Source organism: Callospermophilus lateralis, chromosome 1 (genome assembly GCF_048772815.1).
Source record: "Callospermophilus lateralis isolate mCalLat2 chromosome 1, mCalLat2.hap1, whole genome shotgun sequence".
In the NCBI taxonomy this organism is placed as follows: Eukaryota; Metazoa; Chordata; class Mammalia; order Rodentia; family Sciuridae; genus Callospermophilus; species Callospermophilus lateralis.
This window is the reverse complement of record NC_135305.1, coordinates 61,850,624-61,869,516: the sequence shown is the minus strand read 5'-3', so window position 1 is coordinate 61,869,516 and position 18,893 is coordinate 61,850,624. Positions and strand designations below refer to the sequence as shown.

General features: G+C 33.6%; 1 protein-coding gene across 1 annotated transcript in view; it reads left to right on the top strand.

Annotated features, from left to right (window-relative positions):
- Positions 1-18,893, top strand: part of LOC143397552 (cadherin-related family member 4-like) — a 156,342-nt gene that overhangs the window by 66,022 nt on the left and 71,427 nt on the right. The window contains exons 17-18 of the mRNA XM_076853690.2: positions 17,203-17,344; positions 17,552-17,805. Coding sequence (XP_076709805.2) covers positions 17,203-17,344; positions 17,552-17,805 — 396 coding nt within the window. The remainder of the gene's footprint in view (positions 1-17,202; positions 17,345-17,551; positions 17,806-18,893) is intronic.

Here is an 18,893-nt window from a genome sequence, read left to right as displayed (position 1 = left end):
CCTAATTTCCAGAAAATAGGACTGAATCAAAAGGAAGATTTGATGAATAGTTCAAGTGTCATATCTGGTTCTCTTAGCAAACCTTATACAGCTGGTTACCTTGTCTTGTTACTTGCAAAAATCAACCAGTTTGAGAGAGAGAGAGAGACAGACAGACACATCATTAATTTCATTGGCTTCCTGTATTTTTTGGGTAGTTTGGATTAGTGTTAGCTTCCCCTGAAGTAAAGTAGTTGGATGTAAGCAAATTTATCTTGTTTAAGTTGTAGATAGCCTCCTGATGTGTAAAGAGATCAGCGAGGCCATATTCTCCATTTGGGATGCTGTTTACTGTATGTGTTCATAAATTATTAAAACAAAACAAGAATTCAGTAGTGAGATCATAAACTACAATTAGCATAAGCTCTTCCCTTACATAAAGATATATTTTACATGATTTTAACTATTATTTCAAATCATGAAGTATGAATAATGACATTTTATCAGATCTTGAATTTTTCATGAGAACTTATGCTTTTCCAGTGGTTTTTAATATTTAAAATTTTACTTTATTCAATTTAAATATATTTATTTTATTGTCTGTTTTAGATAATTCTATCATGTTCTGAAGAACTTTTTGCATTAACGTTTTGTATACTTACCTTTTTCAGGATTTTTTTAAAATAGAAAGCCCATTGTCTGGCTCATAAAATTATTTCTCTCTAGAACAGATTTGCTTTTATTGTTGCTTGGCACTCTGAATATTACATAGTCTGGATCAAATTTTATTAATTACTTAATCCTTTCATTGAGATTCCCACAGTATGAAAAATAGGGCAAGTCTGAACCCTATACCAGAAAAAGCACAGTGTTATAGATTTTATTTATTCCAAGGAATTTTTGCTTTTCCTTTTTTAGAGCCCTGGACAGAGAGAAGTTTTCTGCTGTGCACAGAATGTAGGTAGCTACACTCCTAACTAGAGTGCCAGCTCTCACAAATGCTGATTCTGCATAGACTTGTCAGTTTTCACTTCTTGCTTCTCTAAGTCTTAAAGCCTAATCCCCCATACTCCCAATGCAGACACTAGTGCCAAGGTTTTCACCCTTTGGATCTGAGCAAATCTGATGTTGCAAAGTGAACTTGCACCCTTGTTCTGGGTTTCAGTTTTCTCTCCAGTAAGGCGTCAACAAATTTCCATCTCTTGTTGGTAGATTCAATTCTGTAACTTCAACTTTTAGTATTCTAGAGATTTTGTAGGAAAATATTGTGACAGTTCTTTGTGTACAATGGAGTGATCCAAGAAATTCCCAGTAAATTGGGAAAACATGTTTTCTGGGTGTGTCTGTGAAGGTGTTTTTAGAAGAGATCAGCATTTGAATCATGGAGTGTGTTAAGAAGATCTGTTCTCACCAATATACGTGAGTACCACCCAGTCCACTAAGAGTCTGGATAGAAAGAAGGAGGGAGGGGGAATCCTTGCTTTCTCTTCTCCTGCTAGGATATCCATCCTCCCTGCCTTAATATTAGAGATCCTAGTTACACCACATCCCTCCCCAACATTGGTTCTCAGGCCTTTGCTGGGGCTGATTGACACTATCAGCTTTCCTTCTCCCTGGCCTTGAAGTTTTCAGGAATGGATTAGGTTTTAAGACACATTTTAGTAATGGCAAGTTACCTTCTGATGGAGATATAATAGTCTCTTATTTCTCTGCTCCTCTCTGCTTAACACATCTATAAATCCTGAACATAACACTAGAGACCACCAAAGAGAATTCTGAAAGATTTTAGGAAGAAGGGGAGATGCACTGGAACCCCAGGATTTAAGGACCAGCATTTCAGCACACCATCTCTCATTTCCTCACATAGCAGAAAGAGGACATCCAGACCTTTCATTTTCTGACCCTCTAAGAAAAACAGGAGGCAGTCCAGGTAGTCTCATTCCTCCTCAGGATGGGATTCCTCTGGCAACCACAGGGAAGGCAAATCCTGTGGAGGATGGATCAGGATCTGTGCCAACAATTAGCAGTAATTAGAAGAGCTCTCCCAATATTCTCCCTGTCTTTTGTGGATAGGTCCCAAGGAAGGTGAGTTGAACCTGAGAACATCACCCAGCCACTGAATACAGCCAGGCCCCGGAGGCTGCTCCCACCTGAAGGCCTGGGACTCCTCTCCTATTTTAGTCAACTTTTACAGTCCAAAAACATCTGACCAGAAGAATTTTAGGGAAGAAAATTGTATTTGAAGGCTTATGGTTTCAGAAGTCTTAGTCCATAGAAGGCTCCATTTCTCAGGGCTCAAGGTGAGGCTGAACATCATGGCAGAAGAGTGTGGCAGAGGGAAGCAGCTGATTTGATGACCAGAAAGCAAACAGACACCTTTCTCTAGACATAAAATATATACCCTATAGCTACACCCCCAATGAACCAGCCACATCCAACCTGCCTCCAGTTAACACCCAATTAATCCCATCAGGGATTAACTCACTAATTATTTTAAGGCTATAACCCCGTCACTTCTCCTCCAAACCTTTTTGCATGGATTTATGTGATTTTTGGGGGGACACAACATCTAAACCATAACACATCCCCTACTGAGGGACAGTAGGACAGCAGAAGTCACTGTTAGGTGATTTTTACCACAACAAAATATGACCCCGGAGGTAATCTCTGTCCTACAGAAGCAAAAGAGATGACTTTTTGCTAAAAGAGTCCCAAGTCAGAGAAGCTACTTCACTCACGTGGGCCTGAGCCTTCTCTTTCTCATCAGGAGAACATGGGAAAGGCAGAAATACGACGTAGACAGAAGCCTTGGGCTGAGAAGCCAGTTTGTCCCTATGGGTCTCCGATTTCCCTCTTGATGGAGGCAAAATGTGCCTAGTTGTCTTATTTGGAGAAAGCCTTTTCTTTTTTTAATTTATTTTTTATTTGCTATTTTTAGTTACACATGACAGTAGAATGTATTTTGACATATCATATATACATGGAGTATAACTTCCCATTCTTGTGGATGTACATGATGTGGAGTTACAGTGGTCGTATATTCATATATGAACATAGGGAAGTTATGTCCCATTTACTCAGGGAAAGCCGTTTTGGGCAGCACCAAAAGTGAGCACTGGTAGTCCCAGTGGTACCACTTAAACCAAGGAGGCCAGAATAACCTATACAGTTCTGCAAATTAAATTGGTAACTGAGAACAGAGCTCACAGAAAAGCAAACCAGGACCTGTGTGTTAAACCTAAACAGAGTCACTGTTGCAGAAACAAACAAAAAGGCCAGGGATGCTGGACAGGGTGGCGCACACCTTATATCCTAGAGGTTTAGGAGGCTGAGACAGGAGGATCACAAGTTCAAAGCCAGCCTCATTAAACAGCAAGGTGCTAAACAACTCAGTGAGACTCCGTCTCTAAATAAAAATAGAAAAAAATGGCCTGGGGATGTGGCTCAGTGGTTGAGTGCCTCTGAGTTCAAACCCTGTTACTCCCCTGTCCCCTGCCCCCTGTGCACACACACAAAAGGCCAGGGATGGTGGCACACATCATTTGCCTATTGAGGATAGAAAGTTTGAGCCCATTATGGACAATTTAGTAAGGCCCTGTCTCAAAATAAGTAAAGAAGGCTGGAAATTTATCTTAGTGATAGGGTGCTTGTCTCTTACGCATGAGGCCCTCTATTCCATCCCCAGTACTGCAAAAAGGAAAACAAAAACAAAAACAAAAACAACTAAACGTCTCCTTGTATAAGGAATAAAATGTTCACAATACAATAGGAAATCACCTATTAATACCAAGAACCAGGAAAATCACCCACGGTGAGTTGACTCAGATGTTAGAATTATATGAAGAAAATTTTAAAGCAACCGTCATAAATACATACACTCCAATGTATAACTGTAAATTACATCAGAGTGTGGGATGCAACTAAAGTAGTATATGGAAACAAATTTTTATGGCTACATACAGAAAAGCCTCAGATTAATAATCTAAACCATTCCCTTAAGATACAAAAATAACACAACCAAAAACAAAACAAAACAAAAAACCCAAAAAACCTCAAAACAAGATTGTCAAACTTCTTTTCCAGAGTGACTAGATCATTTTACATGTCCATCAATAAAGTATGAGAGATTCAATTTCTCTTCCTCAGCATTTGGTGTGGTTACTAAATTTATTTCGACCATTTTGACAGATATAAAGTGGTATTACATTGTGGTTTTAATATTTATTTTCCTAATGACTGATGATATTCTATTCATTTGCTTATTTGCTTTGGACCATATTGCTTTATCCTTTAGTATAAGAATACTGTGTTTATATGTACTGGTAACTTGTAATTCATATTTATCAACCTATTTTTCCATCTTCACTTTATCTTTCAACATTTCTATGTCTTATATTTTTTAATACGTAAGCAATTCTGTGTATAATTCTAAGTTCTACTTTTTAAAATTTAATATTATAGTCTGTATTTTTTTAAATTGGCAATTCTGATATATTTATTTTCATTGTAGTTGTTGATACATTTAGATTTGTTCTGTAATTTTATTTGTATGTTTTTAAAAACTTTGTTTATAGTTCCTTTTCTTGATTTTTCTTCTTTTTGGTTGACGGAATTTCTGCTTTTTCTCTCCACTTATTTCAAGGACTATACATTATATTATATAGTGGCTAATCAGAAAATTTCCTTGGAACTAGTCAGAGTTCATCAAGTAGACAGAAATTCAGTCATATGAACAGGCAAAATGTAATAGAAAGAATTATACTTTAAAAGCACAAATAAGATTACAGAAATCAATATAAATATAGAATTTAAAACTATAGGACAAAATATTGAATACAAACTTTTAGTACAGAGACCTTTAAAAAACAAGAACAACCAGTCATTTAGTTAACCATGGTGGTTAACTACAAATGTGCTAAAGGACAATGCTAAATTTTCCTAAGGCAGCAAGTGTAAAAGAGGAGCCACCACCTCAAGGAGAGGACAATGTGAGCACTGAGGGATTAGGATAGGGCCTCCCTCTCCTATGGCTGAGCTCATCATCTCTGGAAGAGGGCGTGACTACCACAAGAGGCTGTGGCTTTCCTATGGTAAACAAAGGTACCCAAAGGCCAGGGCCTAAGCTGATCTATAGAAACAGAGACAGAACCCTGATGGTACCGCTGGCATTACCCAGAAAGCAGTTCAGTTCACTGATTACAGAACAAATCTAGATCTAGCTAAGCAAGCAGGGAACTGCTGAGGAGCTCCTCTGCTGACTTTGTTTGGGAACAGCTGAGTGGGGAGTATTACTTGAGAGAGATAGAAAGTTGTCTGTGAGGGTTACTGGAATCCCATAGCTAAAATAAATAAATAAATAAAAATAACCCACCTCCCCACTTAAAAGGAGGATTACACCTTGGAAGAGAGACATCTTCCTGTGGATATTCTGACCCCAAAGCTCTTCCAAATTCAAAGCCATGTGAAAGTGTGTCAGCTAGCAAAGAGAATGTTCAAAGATAGAAGGGACTAGTTAGTTCCAGCTTCACAAAGCCAGACAAAAAGAGCAATTAGAACCTTCAAGACTATCTTTAGATAACTGGTATAAGAGCTATTATAGTTTGGATCTAAAAGGTCCGTCAAATTTTCATGTGTTCAGAAGTAGATTTGGGGGAAGTGATTAGACCTTTAGACCTCTGACCTCACCAGGGGACTAATCCATGAATGCCTGACTAGATTACTAGGAGGAAGGAGGTCACTAGGGTTGTGCCTTGGAAGGGTCTGTCTTCTCTCTGGCCTTTGTCTGTCTGTCTGTCTCTCTCTCTCTCTTTTTTCCCCCTCTCTCTCCTTCTCTGTTCCATGTCTGCCATGAGCTAAGAAGCATTTTTTCATCATGCTCCTTTCACCATGTTTCTGCCTTGGAGTCAGGTAACCAAGGACTGAAATCTCTAAAACTGTGAGACAAAATGAATCTTTCGTCCTCTAAGTTATTCTTGTGAGGTGTTTGGATCACAGCAACAAAGAGCTAACATAAAAATTTAACAAACATTACTACTGAGGCTGGAGTTGTGGCTCAGCAGAAGAGCGCTCACCTAGCACATGCAAGGCCCTGGGTTTGATCCTCAGCACCACATATAAATAAATAAAATAAAGGTATTGTGTTCAACTACAACTAAAAAAAATATTTAAAAAATTAAAAAAAAACAATATTACTAATTTGTATTGAAAGCTACTCCCAATCAACTTTAGAATCTTATGACCCTTATATTTCCTTTGCCCCCTTGATACACAAGCTGTCTCTATGTAGTTCAGTTTGTATTTTTAATAGAACACTTTATTTATTTTTTATTATCAACACTTTAAAATAGCAATAGAAAATGTGCTCACATTTACTTACATACTGCCTGTTCTATTTGCTTTCCATCCTTTCTTCTTTTCAGAATTTTTTTCTTGTGATTTCCCCTTCCCTTGAAATTCTTATATAAATCCTTTTAAAATATAGGAATGTTAGTAATAAATCCCTTTTTATCATAACATTTTGTTTTAAATAACATTGAAAGATAATTCAACGGAAACAAGTTAATGGCAGTTATGGTGGAGAAGTCTTGAAATATTACTTTTGCTAATGTATTTTCTTCAATGTTAGTTATGTGATAATGTGTCCTGGTAGAGACTTTTTTTGTGTACCCTGCTTCAACTATGCTCTGCTTCCTATACTTTGCTGTGGATCCATCTGTTGTTGAAAATACATGCTCATCATGTTGTAAAAAGTGGCATTTTTTTCCCTTTCTTTTTATTTTTTTTATTTTGTATACCAATTATACATAGTTTGAGACAATCCATTCTATTCTATAATTTTCTGAATTATTCCCTTTTATTTTCTATTTCCTATCTATCATAGTCTATATTATTCCCCCTCACCTTATCTTCTGTTGATATATTGATTGTACTTTAAGTTCCATTGATTATTTTTTATTTCTTAAAGTTTTATTTAGTTCTTTTGCAAAATTCTTGGAGTAATTTTTATAGTCTCTGGTTTCTTGCTTATTTCTAATAGTCTCTTTTTAGATTTTATACATTCACTTAATAATTAAAATATATAAAGCACCTAGAGGTCAAAACTCTTGCTAATTGTTATCAACAAATGCTTATATAATGGGTAACTTTCCTCTATTTGATCTTGCATGTTAATTCATATATGAGTGGTTTAATTATGATAGATTTTTTTCTGATTACTTATAATGCCAACAAGTAACATATATTTCTGTAATATTATGCCATACCCACACATCTGAACTGTATTACCTACCCCTCTTCTTTTTGTAAAATTGAGGATGCCTTCTTCTAAAGACAAATTACTTTTGCTTCTGCTTTGAGAAAGGGCTGACTACTTATTAAAACAAATACTATCTTTTTTCCAGAAGACTTCTGAATCTGAGGTTCAGTGCCCTTAACTTCTTGCTGCTTTAAGTTTTAGGATGTATCCAGTCCTGGGCTTTTCTTGGTTGGTAGGCTTCTCATGGTGTCTTGTATTTTATCACTTGATATGAATAGAGAGCTTACATCTTGGGAGCAAATTTTTACACCTCACACATCAGATAGAATACTAATCTCAAGGGTATATAAAGAACTCAAATAGCTAAGCAATCCAATCAATAAATGGACCAAGGACATGAACAGAGACTTCTCAGAAAAGGATATACAATCAATCAAATATATGAAAAAATGTTCATCATCCCTAGCAATTAGAGAAAATGCAAATCAGAACTACTCTAAGATACCATCTCATTCTAGTCAGAAAGGCAGCTATTATGAAGACAACAATAAATGTTGGTGTGGGTGTGGGGAAAAAGGCACACTCATACATTGCTGGTGGGACTTCAAATTGGTGCAGCCAATATGGAAAGCAGTATGAAGAATCCTTGGAAAACTAGGATTGGAAGCACCATTTGACCCAGCTATTCCACTCTTCTGTCTATACCTAAAGGACTTAAAAACAGCATACTACAGTCATAGCCACATCACAATGTTTGTAACAGCACAATTCACAATAGCTAAACTGTGGAACAACCTAGATGCCCTTCAATAGATGAACGAATTAAAAAAATGTGGCATATATACAAAATAGAATATTACTCAGCAATAAAAGAAAACAAAATCATGGCATTTGCAGGTAAATGGATGGAGTTGGAGAAGATAATGCTAAGTGAAGTTAGCCAATTCCCCAAATCCAAATGCAAAATGTTTTCTCTGATATAAGGAATCTGACTCATAGTGGGGTAGGGAGGGGGAGCATGAGAGGAATAGAGGAACTTTAGATAGGGCAAAGGTGTTGGAGGGGAAGGGAGGGGGCAAGGGGTTCGCAATAATGGTGGAATGTGATGGACATCATTATTCAAAGTACATGTGTGAAGACATGAATTGGCGTGAACATACTTTATATAAAGAGATATGAAAAATTTTGCTTTATATGTGTAATAAGAATTGCAATGCATTCTGCTGTCATGTAGTTAAAAAATAAAATCAATTAAAAAAAGAGTCTTACATGCCACCAAAAAAAAAAAAAAGTTTTAGGATGTAAGTGACAGTATAGTCACTGGTCATCTTTAGCAATTACTTGTAAATTTGAGTTCCAATTCCCTTCTCTCTCTTTTTTCCTGACTATACAATATCAAATTTTTAGATTCATTGAATGTATTAATCATAATTTTTAAATTTAGGATTTACTTGTAGCAGTAGAGTCCTTCAGAACAATCAGTCTAACTACTACCAAAATCAAATTCTCAAGTAGATTTTTGATTACTTAAACTTAATAAATACATGACAGTGATTCTGCTGCAACTTGCTTTGGAAATTACTAGTATACACAATCAAAGCATGTAAGAATATTCTGAGGTAAAATATTTGCATTTTTATAAAAACAATTTAAGAATTATCTACCACTTTTATGTTAATTTTGCCTGAATGAGCATCATCATTTTTCCTGAATTTCTATTTGAAATTTTTAGAGGTTATTTTAGAGATATTTTGGAGCTATTTCAGTGTAAGTTCTAGATGATTTGTTTAAAAGTTTAGGTTAACTAAACATTTTACCACACGAATAAAATCTTTAGTCCCTATTAAACATAGCAAGAATTGGAACTCAAATTCTTGGGAATAAACTTATTCACAAGAATATATTTATGAGGACAGTAAATTACTCATTTTAGAGTTGTCCTGAAATTTCATTTAAATTAAGTGAAAGGTGTTATTTGAAGTACTGTTATTATAACTTTTATTGATTTAGATTATTAATGAAAAAAAATCTTATATCAGATATTGTAAGTCATCCACAGAAGTGCTAGAAAAAATGACAAAACACTCACAAAATATAATTTTTATTAGAAATTTGTCAGTTTACAAAAAACAAAGTACACGCATGTAAAATAAAATAGAAAAAAGCCACAAATCTAAAATGTAATTGGGAAAATTTTTAGGAATATATACCTATCATTTTTAATCTCAAACTTTTAGAATTTTCCTCAAATTTCCAACCATTATTTTCTAGAATTTATTGCATAATTCAGTGAATCACTAATCTCATACATTTGAGCACATCATAATCACATAAATGGCTTGCTCAAAATAGAAATTCTTGGAACCATAAAGACTAAGGAAATTAGAATCCTTGAGAAACTGGGTGTCTTTAAATTTTAAGAATTCCAGGTAATTCTAAATCAGTTTTAAGACAGTAGACTGAATGATCTTTGGCTTGATTCTCCCACTCAAATTACATAAATGGACCCTGAATTAACTGACAGTTGGATTTATTCTTATTTTTAATAAAATCAAAACAATTATAATTATTAATAGGATTTTTAGTATGTGTACATTAGCCATTCATAATGACTTGAGGTGAATTTCTTCACTATATAGTTCATCTGCTTCTGGTAAGAATTCTTTTTAAACTTTTATGTCCCTGTTTTCTGAAAGTCTGTGATGATTGATTTAGCACACTTATTTTCAAAGTTTTTAATACATAAATATTTTGTCTCAGAGTTTGGGATGAGGATAATCCTTGGCATTAGGCACTAATATCATGTAATAGTGTTTTCTTACAGTTTTTAGAACAAATATCTAAAAAGTATATAAAGACATGATTTTGTTAATAACTAGCCCTATATGAATATTTATATGTACAATTATATGCAAATATGACATAGTAATTATATTTAAATTTAAAGTGTTTATTTGGCAGAGATCATGCTACACAAACACAATCACATTGTTTTTGTTCAGGCTGGAAGTTGATGAATTAGCTTAATTTTTTGTGTACCACTATACTAAAGGTGCATTTTGGTGTCTCCTTTCTGTCCAAATTACAGTTTATGCTCTTTCAGATATCACGTGTATCCTCAGCTACAAGTATAAGTGTAAAGGAGTGTCCTGGATTGCAATGGATTGTATTGAAACAAGAGAAAGCAGCTCTATCACTTTTATACAAAATTCTCTCCTCCACTCATTGTCTATTGTCTTAAAAATATAGAATTAATTTTTTTTCCAATTAGTATTTATGCCCTGGGATATCCATGTCTTCTATCTTTCAGTGTCTGTATCTCTGTCTCACTGTTTTTCTCTCTCTGTGTGTGTGTGTGTGTGTGTGTATATATACACACACACACATGATTATGAATATATATATATAATTACATGTATATAAACAGCTATAAATATACAAATATTATAGACTATATATAGTAATACATTCAAAGATATAATATTGTATTTGCATAAATATAAATATAAAAATACATTTATCAAAATCTAAATGTAGTATATTATATATATAGATATGTATGTAAATTCATATATGAACATACACACATTAAAAAAGTGAGAAAACTAAAGATACTAGAGCATGAATATGAATTTAATGGAGAGAAGACATGAGGCATTGGATTTTGAGTAGCTATGTTTTAAAAGCCCACCAGGAATTTTTCTGTGTAGAGCAGGCTGATGACTTCTAATACAGATAGCTAAATTTCTTCTAACTTTCAAAGTCAATGAAATAATTTGGGTTTGCATTAACTAATAACTACATATGCATTGATTTTTAAACATAATGAATGTATATTTAAATCCTAATTTTGAAGATGAATTTCTTTTGATTATTTATAATGCCAACAAGCCACATATATTTCTGTGAGATTATGCCAAACATGCACATATGAACTGTATTGACCCTCTTCCTTTATTAGAAAGTGTTTTCCAACTGTTATCACTGGGGCTTCTGCAGTTGAACACGAACACATGGTATGGCACCCAGTTTTTCTATTCTGTGCTTCCCAGTTCTGTCTCACCAAATAGTGACAATCACATTTAGTTTATCTACTATGTCACAGAGTGATTTTGATTATTAATGTTCTAGTTAAAATGAATATATATCAATGTAAATAACAGAAGTTGCCCAGATTAATGATTTCAACAAAAATGTGTATTTTAACCAAAATTTTGAAGAATTATTTATATCATTAAGTAATATACAAATATAAAAATGACTGTAATGTTCATAGGGTGTAACTATTGTTTTGAATACAAACTTGATCTTGAGAGGTTTCATGCAAAATATAATTAAAATAACATGAAATACAATGTGATTCTTCAACAGAATTAATCATTTTATGTATTAGAACATTTGCAAGTCATCTTGCCTCTTTGGTAAATTCAGAATTCCATTTTTTTTGTTATGAGAAAATGTGTAGGGATTGATGAAAATATAAACTTCAAGAATTCATCACAAACTAGCATGTGATTTAATATTCTACATACTTGTAGAATACTATATTCAAAAACCTTTGCCATTCCCTGAATATTATTATTATTTAGTTTGTCAGTTTGTAAGAACCAAGATCTTCAAAACACAGTAGGCAATAGGAAAGTCCATTTGTTTTCTCATGAATTTTCTGCAGGCACTGAAGATTCAGGCAAATAATTGACAGTCATTTTCAAATAGATGTTAAAGACTCACACCTTCTCTAAACATTTTTGTGAGAGAATGCCCTATCAACTTATAACTAATCCCCTAATATCCTCTTACAGAGTTAATTTTGTTTTATTATTTGTTTTTGTACTACTCTGCTTTTTATAATAAGAATCAGTGTACGGTGCCAATGTTAGCATAGCAAATTATTATCAGAAATTGGGTTAACTTTATTAAGTTTCCATTTAGTATTTTTTATTTAACGATAATTTATACAAGGAAATGGTTCATAGCTGCCCAAATTGTTCGTGAATTTAACTTATTTGTAGTTTAAGAATCAATATACTTTCTACCTTTAAAGAAAATCCGTTCTATCTCCAGAATATAAAATAAAAATTATAATTATTATTCTAAAATTTTAATTCCTACATTAATAATAATGGTTTATTAATTTAGAATTGAAAAAACACAGATGGCTTTGGTTTCTTTACTAAAACCTTAGATTAGTGTGCAACAAGACAGAAATTGAAAATGTCTTTTCCTGTTACTTAAAGATAATCTTAAGTCAATTTATTTCTCTTTAATTGGGAACAGGTTTGAAAGAACTTCCCAGATATATTAGCTAAGTTTGTTTTTAGTTATTTAAATTTAGCTAATAAATATATGTAATAAAATTCCAGAGTATGAGCATTCTAGGAGTTTAATAGGTTTAAATTTTCAACACACATAACAAGTAAAACCTTAGTTTTTCTTTGGACTTTGTATTGATCAAATTTCCATGAACTAGTTATACTTCTAATATTTTAATTGAGAACACTTAGAGACATGAATATGCTTTGTTATACTGTAATTGGAGATCTAGTTAGTCAAGGAAATGATGGTCTTTTGCCAAAATTAATTCTGGCAAGCAACTCTGGAATAATATATTAAATCCCAAACCATAAAAACAGCACCTCAGAAAAAAGGAACTGATGATTCAAGGTTGGCAGGGTCTCCCTGTGCTTAATTTAAGGACTAGCTTAAAGGCTGGTCAAAACAATATTGGAAAAGGACGAATTTCTCTTTCCAACATGTTCCCAGAGTTCAAAAATATAATGGAGATATCAAAAAGATTGTTGAAAATTACAGCTTTAGAAAATTAGGTCACAAGATGAATTTGGAAGCTATCAATAAATAAGAGCCAAAAATTATAATAGAAATGGTTTTTTTTTGAAAGCCTTTATACGATTTCCCTCTGAAGAATATTTGCCTGTATTCTCCCTTCTTTTTAGCAATATGTTTCCTCTATCTAGACTTGTTAATTAACTCCTCATTAAAGAACTTAATTTTTGAAGGTAACAAGCTTCATCATACAATTCACAAGTAAGTCCAACTCCATGAAGTCATGACCCTCCCATTTAACTCTCATCCTTGTAACTGTAAAGTGCTTATTCTTGCACAGTTCTGGTTGTACCTTCCATTCACATTGTCCTTTCAGTGATGGTACACTGCTAGAACCTCCTTAATAAAGACCTTAGGGCCCATAACTGCCTTTTTTAAAATTATTTTTTTAATTTATATATGACAGTGGAATGCATTACAATTCTTATTACACATATGGAGCACAATTTTTCATAGCTCTGGTTGTATACAAAGTATATTCACACCAATTTGTGTTTTCATACATGTACTTTGGATAATAATATCCATCACATTCCACCATCATTTCTAAACCCCATGTCCCCTTTCTTCCCCTCCCACCCCTCTGCCCTATCTAGAGTTTGTCTATTCCTCCCATGCTCCCTCTCCTTACCCCACTAGGAATCAGTCTCCTTATATCAGAGAAAACATTTGGCATTTGGTTTTTTGGAATTGGCTAACTTCACTTAGCATTATCTCCTCCAGCTCCATCCATTTACCTGCAAATGCCATGAGTTTATTTTATTTTATTGCTGAGTGATATTTCATTGTGTATAAATGCCACATTTTTTAAAAGAGAGAGACAGAGAGAAAGAGAATTTTTTTATATTTATTTTTTAGTTATCGGCAGACACAACATCTTTGTTTGTATGTGGTGCTGAGGATCGAACCCGGGCCACACGCATGCCAGGTGAGCGCGCTACTGCTTGAGCCACATCCCCAGCCCATGCCACATTTTTTTATCCATTCATCTACTGAAAGGCATCTAGGTTGGTTCCACAATTTACCAGTTATGAACTGTGCTGCTGTAAACACTGTTGTGGCTGTGTCCCTGTACTATGCTGTTTTTAAGTCCTTTGGGTATAGACTGAAGAGAGGGATAGCTGGGTCAAATGGTGGTTTCATTCCCAATTTTCAAATAAATGTGATGGATTCAAATTTAAAAGTTTCTTTTCAGCAAAAGAAACAATCTGTGAGGTGAATAGAGAGCCTACATCTTGGGAGCAAATCTTTACACCTCACACATAAGAGAGAGCACTAATCTCAAGGGTATATAAAGAACTCAAAAAGTTAAACACACACACACACACAAAAAAACAAATAACCCAATCAATAAATGGGCCAAAGGGCTGGGGATGTGGCTCAAGTGGTAGTGCGCTCGCCTGGCATGCGTGCGGCCTGGGTTAGATCCTCAGCACCACATACAAAGATGTTGTGTCTGCCGAGAACTAAAAAATAAATATTAAAAAATTCTCTCTCTTTCTCTCTCTCTCTCTCAAAATAAACAAATAAATATGGGCCAAGGACCTGAACAGACACTTCTCAGATGATGATATATAATCAATCAACAAATATATAAAAAAATGTTCATCATCATTAGCAATTGGAGAAATATAAATCAAAACTACTCTAAGATTAGATCTCACTCAAGTCAGAATGGAAGTTATTACGAACACAAGCAACAAGAAGTGTTGGCGAGGATGTGGGGATGAAGGTACACTCATACACTGCTGGTGGGACTGCAAATTGGTGCAGCCAATATGGAAAGCAGTATGGAGATTCTTTAAGTGTCTTTTATATATAACTTTTTAGAGTAAGCCACTTCAAAACTAAGTAACATACTTTCATATACATTGTTTGTGAAAGAGCTATGGAATATTCAAACAACCATTGTTAGTAGTCTGGTCTATCTATTTTATTTCACAAATAAATCAATTGAAGAGAGAGGAAAAGGTGAATGAATGAATAAGTCCAATGGTAACTAGATGACAAAATAAATTTTCTGTGAAGTAACACATTAGACAGATATAGAAAAGCAAGGAACTCTGTCAAAATCCAGTTTTGATTTAAACTAACTTGATCTTTTTTTGCCATCATAGAATCTTAACCACTTGATATGGGAGTGTGTGGGATTGGGGTGGAGAGGAAAAGAGATCTGTACCTTGTGTGGAAATTATCCACAACATAATTTAGGGATTTCACTCTCCAAAACAAGAGAACTACATGAACAACTTGGTCCAGATCATATATTTCCTGATAAACTGGGAAAGTTTGCTCCTGGTTAGGTGAGTAGGCACTTTTTACATAGAAGAAAGCTCAATGTCCTGGTGATGGATAAGTAAAGAACAGCATTACTGCCCATGAGAGTCCTTGGTATAAATAGTATATTTTAATTATCTGAATATTAACATGAAATTAACTCCGAAAGGAAAAGAGTTTTTCTGAAACTTACAATATGATAAGGACAAAACAGGATATAAACACTTACAATAACAGATAATAATGAGAAGAAATTAATTTTAAGCCTAATAGAATCCCACCTATATCTTACTGTATCTATCGACTACTATTCTTCAATGTGTTTTGGCTTATGCCTCCAATACCCATTCTATATCTAGTTTTACACGGGCATTTTCTCCTACATTTTGTATATATTTTCCCTTTATATTAAAATGAGAAAAATAATAATAATTAAATTGGATACTGAGCAATTTTCATTTGATAGAGAATCATAGATCCCTATATTAGGTTTTAAAATGCTTTATAAGCAGCATTTCATTCAAAATGTTTAAAATATATTAGGTCTATATTAAAAATAAAATTTGATTAGTGAGCAAAAAGAGATTGAAATTTTGTTAATATTTAAAGTAAAATAAGAAGTTATAAAACACAAAAACCACAGTTGCCTAGACTAGAAGAGCATAGGAGTACCTGTAAGGGACTATCATTTATATGATGAAAAATGCCCTCTTTCAATTAACTTACACTGTTCAGAATGTCTCATAAGGAACAGAGATTTTTTTAAGTGAATATATAAATAGGTTAGTGTGGCAATCGTGTAAACTTATTAGCATGAAGTAAAAAGTGTAATAATACTTCAAGAAATATTAGTAAGGGGAATAAGAAATGTACAAGTTGATTTAGGCACTTCATTTTCCCAAATCACAGACATAGAGTCGTTTCATTTCACATTCCATTCTGTTACAGTACTTTGGAAATACCTCTCAGACTATCTATATTCTTCAGGAGCAATAACTATAGTAATTACTTTGTGAGAAAATATAATTCCAATGCAGTCTGATTTAATCACAAACAGAAAGTGCTTATCCTTATGTTTTGGCGAAGAAAGACATCAGTTAAGCTGTTACTTTAATAGATTAACAATGTCTTCTATAGTTGAGAAAGAAAAGGGAGATGATGGCGAGTAGCTTATTAGTTTGTATCCTGATGATAGTCAAAGAATCTTAGAATTCTAAGATTCAAACATTTCTAAAGATAATATAATTCCCTTGCCAATCAAATTGCTGAAATCATCCATTTGTTTGAAATGTAAGTCAAATTTTATACTAGATCATAAATTTCTGAAAAACAACAAATTGGCTGAATTTATAGACAAAAAAAATCATACTTGAGATAAACAAAAGTGAGTGTTTTCAGCAAGTAAAACCCTCCAGTAGTGAAATGTGCTTCTTCTTAGGTAGAGATTACCCCGTTTTAAACATTATTCAGGAAACTTTTTGACACACATTTGTCTGGAATAAAGGGAAATGATTACTGTAGATCACATTATGCTTTCAATCTATATTTAAAATTTAAAAATAAAATAAATAGCATGAGTATTTGTCCTAGCAATATTACATATGAAATAGACACTTATTAAGTAAAATATGGAATTCACTGCTGGGAAACCCCAAACAAAAAAGTTTTATGGTAAAACATTAAAATATATTCTTCTAATATAACATAATTAAGATGATTTGTAAAAGTGTGCGCAAACAATATTGTTGAAAGCAAAAATAGTGTACTATAAAATTTAAGTAAATAATTGATTAAATATGCCAATACTTTTGAGATAACCTGAAATAGATAATATCCTTGTATTATAGAATATAAATGATGAGCTTCCTGTATGCCATCCACCACATTTGGAAACTTGGATTTACTCCATTGTTAAGGCTCCTTTTGTTCACCTCAACTGTTCAGATAGAGATTCTCCAAAGGAACATCTGAGCTATTCAATTGTAGGAGGTAAGACAGATTATTGCAAATACATCATTTCTTTGCTATTTTATAAGATACCCATGTGAGATATTTTGTAACTGTTGGAAACAAATTAGGGAACTGTAGTAGTAGCTGAAACAAATTGGGGAATACTTTTAAATAAAAACTTAAATTGTAGAAACAATAATACATAATGTAGTTTTTTTGTCTGTTTTATTACTTCATCATTTTCAGGAAATACAAATAATCAGTTCACACTTCAGAGACTGGGTGTTGATCCTCCTTCTCTGGTCATCAGGCAGAATTTCCAGTATGATCTATTTCAAGGGATTCAAGACCCAGTGACTTTCCAGTTGCTTATTGAAGTCACTGATGAATTAGGTGGGAATAAAGCTCGTCAGCTGTCAGCTACCACCACAGTCATAATTCATGTGCTTCCCTGGACCACAACACAGCCAACTTCTTCCACAAAAACATCTACAACTACAGTAAGTATCTAGTGATAAACTGCAATTCTAAAGTAGTCTGAGTTAGTCATGAACATAGAAAGTGCTTGGGTACTCTTACAGGATTATCCTGATGTTTTGGCAATGAAAGACATAAATGAAAGTTACTTTAGTTCTGCTGAATTCTCTTCATCAAAATAAGGATAAATCATTGCAGCTGTTAACTATTAAATTTGAATTAAAGTAAATATATCAGAGCTGGAGATGTGGCTCAAGCAGTAGCGCAATCGCCTGGCATGCGTGTGGCCCGGGTTAGATCCTCAGCACCACATACAAACAAAGATGTAAATTTTCTCTCTCTCTCTCTCTCTCTCTCTCTCTCTCTCTCTCTTAAAAAAATAAAGTAAATATATCAACATTAATAATTTTTGCAGGCCTTTATGCCATTTAGTTTAGGATACTTAGTAATTTTGTAGATTCTAAATATAGTATACTTTTCTTTATAGTGTACTTTTCTTTAATACTCAGAACAGTTATAAACAAAGCACCATAATAGGTTTCTGAAAATATTTGATAACTTGTTTCTTGAAAAACATAGTCTCACTATAGACAAGACATATACTTTGTCTTAGTTCAAGCAACAAAAATACTATAGACTGAGTAGCTGAAACAATGAACATTCATTACTTACCATTCTGTAAGCATGGAAGTCCAAAATTAACACAATGGCCATTCAAGGCCTGATAAGTCCATTCCTAGGTTCATAGATATCTAACTTCTCATTATGTCCTCATGTGGTAGAGAGTTAGAGACCTCTAAGGTCTCTTTTGTAAGTGTACAAATGCTATTTAATAGAGTGTCACACTCATGACCTAATCATATATAAAGACCTTACCTCCTAATGCCGTTATATTGAGGGTTAGGATTTCAATGTGTATATTTTGAGGGAACATATCATTTAGTACCTAACATGTTTAGAACAATTCATATAAAGAATACACAGTTTTAAATGATACAAATTATAGTACAATGTTATTTAACTTTGAAATTGAAAATAAGCTTTTTACTCTAGGAGGCCATGAGTTCTTCACAAAGAGAGGACAAAAATCATGATGTAGTTCTTGCCGAAC